The sequence below is a fragment of the Coregonus lavaretus genome (genome assembly GCF_964263955.1).
Source record: "Coregonus lavaretus genome assembly, contig: HAP1_SCAFFOLD_473, whole genome shotgun sequence".
In the NCBI taxonomy this organism is placed as follows: Eukaryota; Metazoa; Chordata; class Actinopteri; order Salmoniformes; family Salmonidae; genus Coregonus; species Coregonus lavaretus.
Genome location: NW_028164230.1, coordinates 220161 through 239338, shown reverse-complemented (window position 1 = coordinate 239338; position 19178 = coordinate 220161). Strand labels below are relative to the sequence as shown.

At 44.5% G+C, this 19178-nt stretch overlaps 1 protein-coding gene across 1 annotated transcript in view; it reads right to left on the bottom strand.

The window, feature by feature from the left end:
- The window catches only part of LOC311117303 (A disintegrin and metalloproteinase with thrombospondin motifs 3-like), a gene marked incomplete at both ends in the record, with an annotated part of 289214 nt that overhangs the window by 74175 nt on the left and 195861 nt on the right, over positions 1–19178 (bottom strand). Inside the window, 2 exons of the mRNA XM_084192269.1 lie at positions 4123–4286; positions 17952–18032. Coding sequence (XP_084048395.1) covers positions 4123–4286; positions 17952–18032 — 245 coding nt within the window. The remainder of the gene's footprint in view (positions 1–4122; positions 4287–17951; positions 18033–19178) is intronic.

The window sequence follows — 19178 nt, the reverse complement described above, 5'->3', positions numbered from 1 at the left end:
TCCTCTAACAGGCTCTGAGACAACATGTCCTCTCTAACAGGCTCTGGGACAACACATCCTCTAACAGGCTCTGAGACAACACATCCTCTAACAGGCTCTGAGAGAACATGTCCTCTCTAACTGGCTCTGAGACAACATGTCCTCTCTAACAGGCTCTGAGACAACACATCCTCTAACAGGCTCTGAGACAACACATCCTCTAACAGGCTCTGAGACAACACATCCTCTAACAGGCTCTGAGACAACATGTCCTCTCTAACAGGCTCTGGGACAACACATCCTCTAACAGGCTCTGAGACAACACATCCTCTAACAGGCTCTGAGAGAACATGTCCTCTCTAACTGGCTCTGAGACAACATGTCCTCTCTAACAGGCTCTGAGACAACACATCCTCTAACAGGCTCTGAGACAACACATCCTCTAACAGGCTCTGAGACAACACATCCTCTAACAGGCTCTGAGACAACATGTCCTCTCTAACAGGCTCTGGGACAACACATCCTCTAACAGGCTCTGAGACAACACATCCTCTAACAGGCTCTGAGAGAACATGTCCTCTCTAACAGGCTCTGAGACAACATGTCCTCTCTAACAGGCTCTGGGACAACACATCCTCTAACAGGTGTGTTTTTCTGACAGACCTTAAAACCTCTTAACTCTGACCTCCTCTGGTGGCATTTTCTAACCAACGCATTATATTGGATACTACCCTCATGAAGTACATTTTCTAACCAACGCATTATATTGAATACTACCCTCATGAAGTACATTTTCTAACCAACGCATTATATTGAATACTACCCTCATGAAGTACATTTCCTAACCAACGCATTATATTGAATACTACCCTCATGAAGTACATTTTCTAACCAACGCATTATATTGGATACTACCCTCATGAAGTACATTTTCTAACCAACGCATTATATTGGATACTACCCTCATGAAGTACATTTTCTAACCAACGCATTATATTGAATACTACCCTCATGAAGTACATTTTCTAACCAACGCATTATATTGAATACTACCCTCATGAAGTACATTTTCTAACCAACGCATTATATTGAATACTACCCTCATGAAGTACATTTTCTAACCAACGCATTATATTGAATACTACCCTCATGAAGTACATTTCCTAACCAACGCATTATATTGAATACTACCCTCATGAAGTACATTTTCTAACCAACGCATTATATTGGATACTACCCTCATGAAGTACATTTTCTAACCAACGCATTATATTGGATACTACCCTCATGAAGTACATTTTCTAACCAACGCATTATATTGAATACTACCCTCATGAAGTACATTTCCTAACCAACGCATTATATTGTACACTACCCTCATGAAGTACATTTTCTAACCAACGCATTATATTGAATACTACCCTCATGAAGTACATTTCCTAACCAACGCATTATATTGAATACTACCCTCATGAAGTACATTTTCTAACCAACGCATTATATTGGATACTACCCTCATGAAGTACATTTTCTAACCAACGCATTATATTGGATACTACCCTCATGAAGTACATTTCCTAACCAACGCATTATATTGAATACTACCCTCATGAAGTACATTTTCTAACCAACGCATTATATTGAATACTACCCTCATGAAGTACATTTTCTAACCAACGCATTATATTGAATACTACCCTCATGAAGTACATTTTCTAACCAACGCATTATATTGAATACTACCCTCATTAAGTACATTTCCTAACCAACGCATTATATTGAATACTACCCTCATGAAGTACATTTTCTAACCAACGCATTATATTGGATACTACCCTCATGAAGTACATTTTCTAACCAACGCATTATATTGGATACTACCCTCATGAAGTACATTTCCTAACCAACGCATTATATTGAATACTACCCTCATGAAGTACATTTTCTAACCAACGCATTATATTGAATACTACCCTCATGAAGTACATTTCCTAACCAACGCATTATATTGAATACTACCCTCATGAAGTACATTTTCTAACCAACGCATTATATTGAATACTACCCTCATGAAGTACATTTTCTAACCAACGCATTATATTGGATACTACCCTCATGAAGTACATTTTCTAACCAACGCATTATATTGGATACTACCCTCATGAAGTACATTTTCTAACCAACGCATTATATTGGATACTACCCTCATGAAGTACATTTTCTAACCAACGCATTATATTGAATACTACCCTCATGAAGTACATTTTATAACCAACGCATTATATTGAATACTACCAAACACATGCTTAGTACTGTTAGAAAGGTAAGAAGGCCCAAAAAACCTGCAATGTACCATTTTGTTTAGTAAATTTTTTCTTAGGGAGTCGGTCCCCCAATTGTCCCCATGTTGGGGAAAAAAGCTATTTGAAAGTCTAGGTTTGAAATAAAACATGTCACCAATTACAGGATTTATATACAGTGCCTTCAGAAAGTATTCATACATTTTTACAGTACATTTTAGTCATTTAGCAGATGCTCTTATCCAGAGCGACTTACAGTTAGTGAGTGCATACATTATATTTTTTTGTCATACTGGCCCCCCGTGGGAATCGAACCCACAACCCTGGCGTTGCAAACGCCATGATCTACCAACATCCCTGCCGGCCATCCCCTCCCCTACCCTACCCTGGGCCAATTGTGCGCCGCCCCATGGGTCTCCCGGTCACGGCCGGCTACGACAGAGTCTGGATTCGAACCAGGATCTCTAGTGGCACTCGGGATGACTGATGACCCCTTGACTTATTCCACATTTTGTTGTGTTACAGCCTGAGTTCAAAATGGATTTTCTCACCCATCTACACACAATACCCCATAATGACATAGTGAAAACATGTTTTTATAAATCTTGCACATTTATTGAAAATGAAATACAGAAATATCAAATTTACATTAAGTATTCACACCCCTAGAATCCCCTTTTGCAGCGATTGCAGCTTTCTGGGTAAGTCTCTAAGAGCTTTGCACACCTGGATTTTAGAATATTTGCACATTATTCTTTAAAAAAATTATTCATGCTCTGTCATGTTGGTTGTTGATCATTGCTAGACAGCCATTTTCAAGTCTTGCCAAAGATGTTCAAGCCGATTTAAGTCCAAACTGTAACTAGGCCACTCAGGAACATTCAATGTCGTCTTGGTAAGCAACTCGTGTAGATTTGGTCTTGTGTTTTAGGTTATTGTCCTGCTGAAAGGTGAATTTGTCTCCCAGTGTCTGTGGAAAGCAGACTGAACCAGGTTTTCCTCTAGGATTTTGCCTGTGCTTAGCTCTATTCTGTTTCTTTTCATAGTAAAAAAAACTACCTAGTCTTTGCCGATGACAAGCATACCCATAACATGATGCAACCACCACCATGTTTGAAAATAGTAATTGTGGTACTCAGTAATGTGTTGTATTGGATTTGCCCAAACATAACACTTTGTATTCAGGACATAAAAGTTAATTTCTTGCCAAATGTAATTTCTTTACTACATTGTTTTGCAGTTTTACTTTAGTGCCTTATTGCAAACAGGATGCATGTTCTGGAATATTTTATTCTGTACAGGCTTCCTTCTTTTCACTGTCATTTAGGTTAGTATTGTGGAGTAACTACAATGTTGTTGATCCATCCTCAGTTTTCTCCTATCACAGCCATTAAACTCTGTAACTGTTTTAAAGTCACCATTGGCCTCATGGTGAAATCCCTGAGTAGTTTCCTTCCTCTCCGACAACTGAGTTAGGAAGGATGCTTGTATCTTTGTAGTGACTGGGTGTATTGATACAACATCCAAAGTGTAATTAATAACTTCACCATGCTCAAAGGGACATTCAATGTCTGCTTTTTTGTTTACCCAGCTACCAATAGGAGCCTTTCTTTGCGAGGCATTGGAAAACCTCCCTGGTCTTTGTGGTTGAATCTGTGTTTGAAAGTCACTGCTAGACTGAGGGACCTTACAGATACTGTATGAAGGTGCTACGGTACCCGAAAGCACATCACTACCAAACAAATTAAACATGTTGCTTGGTAACACCATTTTGACAAATTAGGAATGAGGCTAAAATAATCTTTACTAGAACAACCACGGCGTGCGTGTGTGTGATAGTTACCAGGACGACCACGGCGTCGTGTAAGGGTCCGTCAGTGTATAGTGTCTCTTCGTCATGTTCTATAATGTAATCCCACTCCACTCCCAGGTCTATGAAGCTCCGGGAGCGAGCCTCTTCTCCTCTGCCGTTCAGGATATATTGGCCTGTCACCTGGTTCTTGATCGCTGGAATAAACAGTTTTGTTAGGAGACACTGGGAATTAGGGTTACACTGAGTGTACAAAACATTAGGAACACTTTCCTAATATTGGGTTGCACCCCCTTTTGTCGTCAGAACAACCTCAATTCATCGGGGCATGGACTCTACAAGGGGTCGAAATTGTTCCACAGGGATGCTGACCCATGTTGACTCCAATACTTCCCACAGTTGTGTCAAGTTGGCTGGATGTCCTTTGGGTTGTGGACCATTCTTGATACACACAGGAAACTGTTGAGTGTGAAAAACCCAGCAGCGTTGCAGTTCTTGACACACTCAAACTGGTGCGCCTGGTAGTGCTGAGCGATTAGTGCTTTTTGTGGTCGGTTCGGTTTCGGTTCTATTATTTAAAAAATAATCACGGTTTTCGATTTCGATAATTTTTTAAAACATTAAATGCACTATGCATCATGTGGGTTGAATGCTATAACATTTTTACATTTTAGTCATTTAGCAGACGCTCTTATCCAGAGCAACTTACAGTTAGTGAGTGCATACATTTTCATACTGGCCCCCCGTGGGAATCGAACCCACAACCCTGGCGTTGCAAGCGCCATGCTTTACCAATTGAGCTACACAGGGCCAGAATGAGGTAATGTACAGAATGGAGGCGTTTATCCCACTTATACCACAGTTACCAAAGAAAACAATACTAAAGCAGACATTAAAATAAAGACATTTCATTGATATTACATTTTTTATAAATGCATACTTTCTCATCTTTTGGATGCTAGAGTTGTTTGTTCCATTAGTTCTATATTTAAGACACATCGTTCCATTAGTTCTATATTTAAGACACATCGCTCCATTAGTTCTATAATTAAGGACACGACCCAGTCGTTCGTTCCATTAGTTCTATAATTAAGGACACGACCCAGTCGTTCGCTCCATTAGTTCTATATTTAAGGACGCGACCCAGTCGTTTGTTCCATTAGTTCTATATTTAAGACACATCGTTCCATTAGTTCTATTTTTAGGACGCGACCCAGTCGTTCGTTCCATTAGTTCTATATTTAAGGACACGACCCAGTCGTTCATTCCATTAGTTCTATAATTAAGGACACGACCAAGTCGTTCGTTCCATTAGTTCTATAATTAAGGACGCGACCCAGTCGTTCATTCCATTAGTTCTATATTTAAGGACGCGACCCAGTCGTTCGTTCCATTAGTTCTATAATTAAGGACGCGACCCAGTCGTTCATTCCATTAGTTCTATATTTAAGGACGCGACCCAGTCGTTCGTTCCATTAGTTCTATATTTAAGGACGCGACCCAGTCGTTCATTCCATTAGTTCTATAATTAAGGACGCGACCCAGTCGTTCATTCCATTAGTTCTATAATTAAGGACGCGACCCAGTCGTTCGCTCCATTAGTTCTATATTTAAGGACGCGACCCAGTCGTTCATTCCATTAGTTCTATAATTAAGGACGCGACCCAGTCGTTCGTTCCATTAGTTCTATATTTAAGGACGCGACCCAGTCGTTCATTCCATTAGTTCTATAATTAAGGACGCGACCCAGTCGTTTGTTCCATTAGTTCTATATTTAAGACACATCGTTCCATTAGTTCTATTTTTAGGACGCGACCCAGTCGTTCGTTCCATTAGTTCTATATTTAAGGACACGACCCAGTCGTTCATTCCATTAGTTCTATTTTTAGGACGCGACCCAGTCGTTCATTCCATTAGTTCTATAATTAAGACACATCGCTCCATTAGTTCTATATTTAAGACACATCGTTCCATTAGTTCTATATTTAAGGACACGACCCAGGTGTTCGTTCCATTAGTTCTATATTTAAGGACGCGACCCAGGTGTTCGTTCCATTAGTTCTATATTTAAGGACACGACCCAGTCGTTCGTTCCATTAGTTCTATATTTAAGACACATCGTTCCATTAGTTATATAATTAAGGACACGACACAGTCGTTCGTTCCATTAGTTCTATATTTAAGACACATCGCTCCATTAGTTCTATATTTAAGACACATCGTTCCATTAGTTCTATATTTAAGGACACGACCCAGGTGTTCGTTCCATTAGTTCTATATTTAAGGACGCGACCCAGTCGTTCGTTCCATTAGTTCTATATTTAAGGACGCGACCCAGGTGTTCGTTCCATTAGTTATATTTTTAGGACGTGACCCAGTCGTTCGTTCCATTAGTTCTATATTTAAGGACGCGACCCAGTCGTTCGTTCCATTAGTTCTATATTTAAGGACGCGACCCAGTCGTTCGTTCCATTAGTTCTATATTTAAGGACGCGACCCAGTCGTTCGTTCCATTAGTTCTATATTTAAGGACGCGACCCAGTCGTTCATTCCATTAGTTCTATATTTAAGGACGCGACCCAGTCGTTCATTCCATTAGTTCTATATTTAAGGACGCGACCCAGTCGTTCGTTCCATTAGTTCTATATTTAAGGACGCGACCCAGTCGTTCGTTCCATTAGTTCTATATTTAAGGACGCGACCCAGTCGTTCATTCCATTAGTTCTATATTTAAGGACGCGACCCAGTCGTTCATTCCATTAGTTCTATATTTAAGGACACGACCCAGTCGTTCGTTCCATTAGTTCTATATTTAAGACACATCGTTCCATTAGTTATATAATTAAGGACACGACCCAGTCGTTCGTTCCATTAGTTCTATATTTAAGACACATCGCTCCATTAGTTCTATATTTAAGACACATCGTTCCATTAGTTCTATATTTAAGGACACGACCCAGGTGTTCGTTCCATTAGTTCTATTTTTAGGACGCGACCCAGTTGTTCGTTCCATTAGTTATATAATTAAGGACGCGACCCAGTCGTTCATTCCATTAGTTCTATATTTAAGACACATCGCTCCATTAGTTCTATATTTAAGACACATCGTTCCATTAGTTCTATATTTAAGGACGCGACCCAGTCGTTCATTCCATTAGTTCTATATTTAAGGACGCGACCCAGTCGTTCATTCCATTAGTTCTATATTTAAGGACGCGACCCAGTCGTTCGTTCCATTAGTTCTATATTTAAGGACGCGACCCAGTCGTTCGTTCCATTAGTTCTATATTTAAGGACGCGACCCAGTCGTTCGTTCCATTAGTTCTATATTTAAGGACGCGACCCAGTCGTTCATTCCATTAGTTCTATATTTAAGGACGCGACCCAGTCGTTCATTCCATTAGTTCTATATTTAAGGACGCGACCCAGTCGTTCGTTCCATTAGTTCTATATTTAAGGACGCGACCCAGTCGTTCGTTCCATTAGTTCTATATTTAAGGACGCGACCCAGTCGTTCATTCCATTAGTTCTATATTTAAGGACGCGACCCAGTCGTTCATTCCATTAGTTCTATATTTAAGGACACGACCCAGTCGTTCGTTCCATTAGTTCTATATTTAAGACACATCGTTCCATTAGTTATATAATTAAGGACACGACCCAGTCGTTCGTTCCATTAGTTCTATATTTAAGACACATCGCTCCATTAGTTCTATATTTAAGACACATCGTTCCATTAGTTCTATATTTAAGGACACGACCCAGGTGTTCGTTCCATTAGATCTATTTTTAGGACGCGACCCAGTCGTTCGTTCCATTAGTTCTATATTTAAGGACGCGACCCAGTCGTTCGTTCCATTAGTTCTATGTTTAAGACACATCGTTCCATTAGTTATATAATTAAGGACGCGACCCAGTCGTTCATTCCATTAGTTCTATATTTAAGACACATCGCTCCATTAGTTCTATATTTAAGACACATCGTTCCATTAGTTCTATATTTAAGGACGCGACCCAGTCGTTCATTCCATTAGTTCTATATTTAAGGACGTGACCCAGTCGTTCATTCCATTAGTTCTATAATTAAGGACGCGACCCAGTCGTTCATTCCATTAGTTCTATAATTAAGGACGCGACCCAGTCGTTCATTCCATTAGTTCTATATTTAAGGACGCGACCCAGTCGTTCGTTCCATTAGTTCTATAATTAAGGACGCGACCCAGTCGTTCGTTCCATTAGTTCTATATTTCAGGACGCGACCCAGTCGTTCATTCCATTAGTTCTATATTTAAGGACGCGACCCAGTCGTTCGTTCCATTAGTTCTATATTTAAGGACGCGACCCAGTCGTTCGTTCCATTAGTTCTATATTTAAGGACGCGACCCAGTCGTTCTTTCCATTAGTTCTATAATTAAGGACGCGACCCAGGTGTTCGTTCCATTAGTTCTATATTTAAGGACGCGACCCAGTCGTTCATTCCATTAGTTCTATATTTAAGGACGCGACCCAGTCGTTCGTTCCATTAGTTCTATATTTAAGGACGCGACCCAGTCGTTCGTTCCATTAGTTCTATATTTAAGGACGCGACCCAGTCGTTCGTTCCATTAGTTCTATAATTAAGGACGCGACCCAGTCGTTCATTCCATTAGTTCTATATTGAAGGACGCGACCCAGTCGTTCGTTCCATTAGTTCTATATTTAAGGACGCGACCCAGTCGTTCATTCCATTAGTTCTATAATTAAGGACGCGACCCAGTCGTTCATTCCATTAGTTCTATAATTAAGGACGCGACCCAGTCGTTCGCTCCATTAGTTCTATTTTTAGGACGCGACCCAGTCGTTCATTCCATTAGTTCTATTTTTAGGACGCGACCCAGTCGTTCATTCCATTAGTTCTATATTTAAGGACGCGACCCAGTCGTTCATTCCATTAGTTCTTTATTTAAGGACGCGACCCAGTCGTTCGTTCCATTAGTTCTATATTTAAGACACATCGTTCCATTAGTTCTATATTTAAGGACGCGACCCAGTCGTTCGTTCCATTAGTTCTATATTTAAGGACGCGACCCAGTCGTTCGTTCCATTAGTTCTATAATTAAGGACGCGACCCAGTCGTTCGTTCCATTAGTTCTAAATTTAAGGACGCGACCCAGTCGTTCGTTCCATTAGTTCTATAATTAAGGACGCGACCCAGTCGTTCATTCCATTAGTTCTATATTTAAGGACGCGACCCAGTCGTTCATTCCATTAGTTCTATATTTAAGACAAATCGTTCCATTAGTTCTATATTTAAGGACACGACCCAGGTGTTCGTTCCATTAGTTCTATAATTAAGGACGCAACCCAGTCGTTCATTCCATTAGTTCTATATTTAAGGACGCGACCCAGTCGTTCGTTCCATTAGTTCTATATTTAAGGACACGACCCAGTCGTTCGCTCCATTAGTTTTATATTTAAGGACGCGACCCAGTCGTTCGCTCCATTAGTTCTATATTTAAGGACGCGACCCAGTCGTTCATTCCATTAGTTCTATATTTAAGGACACGACCCAGTCGTTCGTTCCATTAGTTCTATATTTAAGGACGCGACCCAGTCGTTCATTCCATTAGTTCTATATTTAAGGACGCGACCCAGTCGTTCATTCCATTAGTTCTATATTTAAGACACATCGTTCCATTAGTTCTATAATTAAGGACACGACCCAGTCGTTCATTCCATTAGTTCTATATTTAAGGACACGACCCAGTCGTTCATTCCATTAGTTCTATATTTAGGGACACGACCCAGTCGTTCGCTCCATTAGTTCTATAATTAAGGACACGACCCAGTCGTTCGTTCCATTAGTTCTATATTTAAGACACATCGCTCCATTAGTTCTATATTTAAGACACATCGTTCCATTAGTTCTATATTTAAGGACACGACCCAGGTGTTCGTTCCATTAGTTCTATATTTAAGGACACGACCCAGTCGTTCGTTCCATTAGTTCTATATTTAAGACACATCGTTCCATTAGTTATATAATTAAGGACACGACCCAGTCGTTCGTTCCATTAGTTCTATATTTAAGACACATCGCTCCATTAGTTCTATATTTAAGACACATCGTTCCATTAGTTCTATATTTAAGGACACGACCCAGGTGTTCGTTCCATTAGTTCTATATTTAAGGACGCGACCCAGTCGTTCGTTCCATTAGTTCTATATTTAAGGACGCGACCCAGTCGTTCGTTCCATTAGTTCTATATTTAAGGACACGACCCAGTCGTTCGTTCCATTAGTTCTATATTTAAGGACGCGACCCAGGTGTTCGTTCCATTAGTTCTATATTTAAGGACGCGACCCAGGTGTTCGTTCCATTAGTTCTATATTTAAGGACGCGACCCAGTCGTTCATTCCATTAGTTCTATATTTAAGGACACGACCCAGTCGTTCGTTCCATTAGTTCTATATTTAAGGACACGACCCAGTCGTTCGTTCCATTAGTTCTATATTTAAGGACACGACCCAGTCGTTCGTTCCATTAGTTCTATATTTAAGGACACGACCCAGTCGTTCGTTCCATTAGTTCTATATTTAAGGACGCGACCCAGTCGTTCGTTCCATTAGTTCTATATTTAAGGACGCGACCCAGTCGTTCGTTCCATTAGTTCTATAATTAAGGACGTGACCCAGTCGTTCATTCCATTAGTTCTATATTTAAGACACATCGCTCCATTAGTTCTATATTTAAGACACATCGTTCCATTAGTTCTATATTTAAGGACACGACCCAGGTGTTCGTTCCATTAGTTCTATTTTTAGGACGCGACCCAGTCGTTCGTTCCATTAGTTCTATATTTAAGGACGCGACCCAGTCGTTCGTTCCATTAGTTCTATATTTAAGACACATCGTTCCATTAGTTATATAATTAAGGACGCGACCCAGTCGTTCATTCCATTAGTTCTATATTTAAGACACATCGCTCCATTAGTTCTATATTTAAGACACATCGTTCCATTAGTTCTATATTTAAGGACGCGACCCAGTCGTTCGTTCCATTAGTTCTATATTTAAGGACACGACCCAGTCGTTCGTTCCATTAGTTCTATATTTAAGGACGCGACCCAGTCGTTCATTCCATTAGTTCTATATTTAAGGACACGACCCAGTCGTTCGTTCCATTAGTTCTATATTTAAGGACACGACCCAGTCGTTCATTCCATTAGTTCTATATTTAAGGACACGACCCAGTCGTTCGTTCCATTAGTTCTATATTTAAGGACGCGACCCAGTCGTTCGTTCCATTAGTTCTATATTTAAGGACGCGACCCAGTCGTTCGTTCCATTAGTTCTATAATTAAGGACGTGACCCAGTCGTTCATTCCATTAGTTCTATATTTAAGACACATCGCTCCATTAGTTCTATATTTAAGGACACGACCCAGGTGTTCGTTCCATTAGTTCTATTTTTAGGACGCGACCCAGTCGTTCGTTCCATTAGTTCTATATTTAAGGACGCGACCCAGTCGTTCGTTCCATTAGTTCTATATTTAAGACACATCGTTCCATTAGTTATATAATTAAGGACGTGACCCAGTCGTTCATTCCATTAGTTCTATATTTAAGACACATCGCTCCATTAGTTCTATATTTAAGACACATCGTTCCATTAGTTCTATATTTAAGGACGCGACCCAGTCGTTAGTTCCATTAGTTCTATATTTAAGGACACGACCCAGTCGTTCGTTCCATTAGTTCTATATTTAAGGACGCGACCCAGTCGTTCATTCCATTAGTTCTATAATTAAGGACGCGACCCAGTCGTTCATTCCATTAGTTCTATAATTAAGGACGCGACCCAGTCGTTCATTCCATTAGTTCTATATTTAAGGACGCGACCCAGTCGTTCGTTCCATTAGTTCTATAATTAAGGACGCGACCCAGTCGTTCGTTCCATTAGTTCTATATTTAAGGACGCGACCCAGTCGTTCGTTCCATTAGTTCTATATTTAAGGACGCAACCCAGGCGTTCGTTCCATTAGTTCTATATTTAAGGACGCGACCCAGGTGTTCGTTCTATATGTTCCGTGTCGATGCTCGCTGGCATCGTTCTTACCACTGCTTGCTATCTAGCTAGCCAACTAGCTACGAGTAACACAGTCACGACCTCTGCAGCCAGAATAACAGCAAACTAGCTGCACTTGCGTTTGTTTAAGCTGTTTTCTATTGGCATTCATTTTGATACATCCATAACAATTTAGCCTGGGTTAGGGTTAGGGTTAGCAATTTAGCCTGGCATAGTGCCTTCTCGTCAGGACACTCGTCGACACTGTTCATTACGGGGAGCTCGCATTGCATATCGCACACTAGGCTAGAAGCTAGCTAAATAGTTTGTTGCTAGCAAACCTGCCAATATGACAACCGCACGGTCTGCATGTGTAGGCGCATATTGCGTCATGATTGCAAGGTGTCCCTGTCACGGATTCTGCCGAGGCTGCTCCTCCTCCTTGCTCGGGCAGGCTTCGGCGTTCGTCGTCCCCGGAGTACTAGCTACTGCCGTTCGATGTTATCGGTGTTTGTTTAGTTTTGTCTGTATTGTTTACACCTGTTCGTCATTATGTTAATTGTTTCCCTTATAATTACCCCTGTCTCTCATCTGTACTTTGTGTGTGATTGTTTTCCCCTTCACGGTTGTCTATTTTGTTGAGCGGGTTATTTCCTCCCTGCGTGGAGTTATTTTCTGTGTCCTTTTGGATCCTTTTCGTATTAAAAGTACGTATCCGAGAGTTCTGTGTCCTGCGCCTGACTTTGCTTACCGCATCTCACAGACAGTCGTGACAGAACCACACACCTTACCATGGAGTCAGCAGGAGCGACGGCACCGACTGGATCACTCGAGGAGCACGTCCTACAACAGCAGCGATGCTCTAAAATCTTGGTGCCGCTATGGATAACGTTATGAACACTTTGGGACGATGGGAGAGAGGAGGTTTGCCCACACCTCCTCCAACGATACCACCACCAGCGGCTACTCCTATCGTCTCACATCCGGAGTCCAGTGGGATTCGGCTCTCATTCCCGAGGGCTTATGATGGCACCGCAGCCGGGTGTCAGGGTTTCCTGCTCCAGGTGGAACTTTACCTGGCAACCATTCACCCGGCACCCTCGGGATACGAGAGCGTGTCCGCCCTCATCTCCTGTCTGTCCGGCAAGGCACTGGAGTGGGCCAACGCCGAGTGGGGAGGGATAGACGCCGCTACTGTGAACTATGCGGAGTTCACCCGCCGCTTCAGGGAAGTGTTCGATCATCCCCGGAGGGGAAGGCGGCGGGTGAGCGTCTATTCCACCTCAGACAGGGGAGGAGGAGCGCGCAGGAATTCGCACTGGACTTCCGGACTCTGGCTGCCAATTCGGGATGGAATGAGAGGGCCCTCATCGACCACTACAGATGCAGCCTGAGGGAGGACGTTCGTCGAGAGCTGGCCTGCAGGGACACCAACCTAAGCTTCGATCAGCTGGTGGACATGTCGATTCGCTTGGATACCCTGTTGGCTACCCGTGGACGTCCAGCGCTGGGGCCGTCCATTCCATCCCCCAGCACCTCCGAGCCGAGCCCTATGGAGCTCGGGGGTGCTGGTAGTAGGGAGGCCAGGAAGGAGGCTGTCCCCTGCACCAACCGTGGCCGCCGAGGACACACGGCGGTTCGGTGCTGGGGAGGGTCTCCTCGGATTCGAGGCAGCAGGCAGCGCACTGATGAGTCATTCCCGGTGAGTAAGGTCCCAACTCACCCAGAGCTCTCTGCTGTTCATATGTGTATCCAAGTGATGTTTCTATAAGTTTCTTCTTACTCCCAGCATAAGGCGCTAGTCGATTCAGGCGCAGCTGGGAATTTTATCGATCGCCATTTCTCATATAAGTTAGGGATCCCTATATTACCAGTCGATGTGCCCTTCCCTATCCATGCCCTAGATAGCCGGCCTTTGGGGTCGGGATTGATTAGGGAGGTCACAGCGCCACTGAAGATGAAAACGCAGAAGGGTCATGAGGAGACTATACAGTTGTATTTAATTGACCCTCCTGCGTTTCCAGTGGTGTTGGGACTTCCCTGGTTAATATCTCATGACCCCAACATTTCATGGCAACAGAGGGCTCTCAAGGGATGGTCTGATCAGTGTGTGGGGCGGTGTGTAGGTGTTTCCGTAGGGGCAACGACGGTGGAGAGTCCGAACCAAATGCCCACAATGCACATTCCTCCTGAGTATGCCGATTTGGCAAGCGCCTTCTGTAAGAAGAAGGCGACTCAATTACCACCTCATCGACAGGGGGATTGTGCGATAGACCTCCAGGTTGGCGCGGCGCTCCCTCGCAGCCATGTGTATCCTCTGTCTCAGGAGGAGACGGCTGCTATGGAGACATGCGTCGCCGAATCCTTGAGACAGGGATACATACGGCCTTCCACTTCTCCTGCGTCCTCAAGTTTCTTTTTTGTGAAGAAGAAGGATGGGGGTTTACGCACGTAAATTGATTACCGTGGTCTCAATCAGATCACTATTAAATACAGCTATCCTCTCCCTCTGATTGCTAGTATGACGGAGTCATTACACGGGGCGCGCTTCTTCACAAAATTGGATCTCAGGAGCGCTTACAACCTGGTGCGCATTCGGGAGGGAGATGAGTGGAAAACAGCCTTCAGTACCACCTCGGGTCACTATGAGTACCTCGTCATGCCATACGGTCTAATGAATGCTCCTTCAGTCTTCCAATCATTTGTAGACGAGATTTTCCGGGATTTGCATGGACAGGGGGTAGTGGTGTATATTGATGACATTCTGATATACTCCGCTACACGTACCGAGCATGTGTCCCTGGTATGTCGGGTGCTGGGTAGACTGTTGGAGCATGATCTGTATGTGAAGGCAGAGAAATGTCTGTTTTTCCAGGAGTCCATCTCCTTCCTGGGACACCGGTTGTCTGCGTCAGGGGTGGAGATGGAGATTGACCGCGTTTCAGCCGTGCGTAATTGGCAGACTCCAACTACAGTAAAGGAGGTGCAGCGGTTTTTGGGTTTTGCCAATTACTACCGGAGGTTTATCCGGGGTTTTGGACAGGTAGCGGCTCCCATTACCTCCCTGCTAAAGGGGGGCCCGGTGCGTTTGCAGTGGTCGGCTGAGGCGGACAGGGCGTTTAGACATTTGAAGGACCTGTTCACCTCAGCTCCGGTGCTGGCACATCCGGATCCCTCTTTGGCGTTCCAAGTCGAGGTGGATGCGTCCGAGGCGGTAAATCGGTGCTATACTGTCTCAGCGCTCGGGCACGCCTCCAAAACTCCGCCCCTGTGCTTTTTATTCTAAGAAGCTCAGTCCGGCGGAGCGCAATTATGACGTGGGGGACAGGGAGCTGCCAGCTGTAGTCCAGGCCCTGAAGGTGTGGAGACATTGGCTTGAGGGGGCTAACCACCCTTTTCTCATTCTGACTGACCATCGTAACCTGGAGTACATCAGGGCAGCGAAGAGACTGAACCCTCGTGAGGCTAGGTGGTTCATGTTTCTGGCCCGGTTTGTCTTTAAGATCACGTATATCCCCGGGTCACAGAACGTTAAGGCAGACACCCTGTCCCGACGATATGACACAGAGGAGAGGTCCATTGAGCCCACTCCCATACTACCGGAGTCCGTGACCGACTGATTTATTGGGCTCACACGTCACCCCTCCTCTGGTCATCCTGGTATTGGTCGGACGGTGCACTGTCTTAGCGGGAAGTACTGGTGGCCCACCTTAGCTAAGGACGTGAGAGTTTACATTTCTTCCTGCTCGGTGTGCGCCCAGTGTAAGGCGCCTAGACACCTGCCCAGGGGGAAGTTACAACCTCTCCCCGTTCCACAACGGCCGTGGTCTCACCTGTTGGTGGATTTTGTCACGGACCTTCCCCCCTCCCAGGGGAATACCACGATCTTGGTCGTTGTGGATCGGTTTTCTAAGGCCTGCCGTCTCATCCCTATGCCAGGTCTTCCTACAGCCCTACAAACGGCCGAAGCCCTGTTTACTCACGTTTTCCGGAACTACGGGGTGCCTGAGGATATAGTGTCTGATCGGGGTCCCCAGTTCACCTCTAGAGTCTGGAGGGCGTTTATGGAACGTTTGGGGGTCTCGATTAGCCTTACCTCAGGTTTTCACCCTGAGAGTAATGGGCAGGTGGAGAGAGTAAACCAAGATGTGGGTAGGTTTCTGAGGTCCTACTGCCAGGACCGGCAGGGGGAGTGGTCGGGGTATATTCCCTGGGCAGAGATAGCCCAAAACTCACTCCGCCACTCCTCCACTAATCTCACTCCTTTCCAGTGTGTGTTGGGCTATCAGCCGGTTATGGCACCCTGGCATCAGAGCCAGATCGAGGCTCCTGCGGTGGATGAATGGTTTCGGCGCTCGGAGGAGACATGGAACGCTGCGCACGTCCATCTGCAGCGGGCCATCAGACGGCAAAAGGCGAGCGCCGATCGCCACCGCAGTGAGGGTCTGGTTTATGCACCGGGAGATCGGGTCTGGCTCTCGACCAGAAACCTGCCCCTTCACCTGCCCTGCCGGAAGCTGGGCCGGCGGTTTGTGGGGCCATTTAAAGTCCTGAGGAGATTGAACGAGGTATGTTATAGGTTACAGCTGCCTGTTAATTATCGCATTAACCCCTCGTTCCATGTGTCTCTCCTCAGGCCGGTGGTAGCTGGTCCACTCCAGGAGAATGAGGTACGAGAGGCCCCTCCGCCCCCACTAGACATCGAAGGGGCTCCGGCGTACTCAGTCTGTTCCATCGTGGATTCGAGGCGTCAGATGGGGGGTCTGCAGTATCTCATGGAGTGGGAGGGGTACGGTCCGGAGGAACGGTGCTGGGTCCCTAGGAGGACATCCTAGATCCCTCCCTGTTGACAGAGTTCCACCGGAGTCACCCAACTCGCCCTGCTCCGCGTCCTCCTGGCCAACCCCGAGGCCGGGGTCGGCGCACGGGTCAAGGGGGGGGTACTGTCACAGATTCTGCCGAGGCTGCTCCTCCTCCTTGCTCGGGCAGGCTTCGGCGTTCGTCGTCCCCGGAGTACTAGCTACTGCCGTTCGATGTTATCGGTGTTTGTTTAGTTTTGTCTGTATTGTTTACACCTGTTCGTCATTATGTTAATTGTTTCCCTTATAATTACCCCTGTCTCTCATCTGTACTTTGTGTGTGATTGTTTTCCCCTTCACGGTTGTCTATTTTGTTGAGCGGGTTATTTCCTCCCTGCGTGGATCCTTTTCGTATTAAAAGTACGTATCTGAGAGTTCTGTGTCCTGCGCCTGACTTCGTTTACCGCATCTCACAGACAGTCATGACAGAATCACACACCTTACCATGGAGTCAGCAGGAGCGACAGTCCCTATATCTTTTCAACTGTCCCGATATCTGGGCGGGACACCTTGCAATCATGACGCAATATGCGCCTACACATGCAGACCCTACTTGCTACAAAGTTAGTGTTCCTAATGTTTTGTACACTCAATGTATATTAACCATTTAACCAGCAGTAACTATAAATACAGGGGTTTAGTGAGAGGGAGAGATTCCTTTTATGGCTATTATATGGTCCTACAGTTCTCTTGGAAGGAAAGTGAGTCTAGATTGAGGAATGTAGAACCACATGTTCTGTAGCATGCTCCATTAATGCTCCATTAATTAGAATCTGTAATATTAACTGTGCTTGTTAAAATCTCATTTCAACAATACTGCATATTGTCATGCATTTCACCAGGCTTGGGATAGTGAAGGAGGAGATGCTGACTAACCAAGCATTTGAGGAGAAGCCTCACCCTAACCATAACCCTAACCAGGCTTGAGATAGTGAAGGAGGAGATGCTGACTTACCAAGCATCTGAGGAGAAGCCTCATGCTCCTGAATGATCACATGTCTAGCCCCGGGAGGGATCAGAAACATCTTAAGGAAACCTTTGTACAGTGTGAGACAGTCAGCAGAGGGGAAGAAGAGGAGAGGAGGTGGTTTGGGAAAGAGAGGAGGAGGAGAGGAGGTGGTTTGGGAAAGAGAGGAGGAGGAGAGGAGGAGGTTTGGGAAAGAGAGGAGGAGGAGAGGAGGAGGTTTGGGAAAGAGAGGAGGAGGAGAGGAGGAGGTTTGGGAAAGAGAGGAGGAGGAGAGGAGGAGGTTTGGGAAAGAGAGGAGGAGGAGAGGAGGAGGTTTGGGAAAGAGAGGAGGAGGAGAGGAGGAGGTTTGGGAAAGAGAGGAGGAGGAGAGGAGGAGGTTTGGGAAAGAGAGGAGGAGGAGAGGAGGTGGTTTGGGAAAGAGAGGAGGAGGAGAGGAGGAGGTTTGGGAAAGAGAGGAGGAGGAGAGGAGGAGGTTTGGGAAAGAGAAGGGGAAGAGAGGAGGAGGTTTGGGAAAGAGAGGAGGAGGAGAGGAGGAGGTTTGGGAAAGAGAGGAGGAGGAGAGGAGGAGGTTTGGGAAAGAGAGGAGGAGGAGAGGAGGAGGTTTGGGAAAGAGAGGAGGAGGAGAGGAGGAGGTTTGGGAAAGAGAAGGGGAAGAGGCAGCAGTTAGAGAGCAGAACAACAGAGGTAAGCCTGATGCTCTGGCTTTGCTCTACTGAAGCTGGCAGCTTGGAGAATCATCTAGAATCATCTAGACACATATAGATACCTAGAATCATCTAGACATCTAGAATCATTTAGACACATCTAGACACATCTAAAATCATCCAGACACATCTAGAATCATCTAGACACAACTAGACATCTAGACACATCTAGAATAATTTAGACACATCTAGACACCTATAATCTTTTAGACACATATAGACACATCTAGACAAATCTAGAATAATTTAGACACATCTAGACACCTACATTATAATCATTTAGACACATCTAGACATATAGAATCATTTAGACACATCAAAACATTTAGAATCATTTAGACACATCAAAACATTTAGACACATCTACAGAGAGAGAGCTCTATTGAAGCATGGCTGTTCCACTACCATTTAAAACTCAACTAGTTTTACTGAAGGACTTCTTCAAGACTTCATGTAGTACAGGCCTACATTTGAAACTGGGTAGGTGTCCAGTATTGTATATAGCATGTCT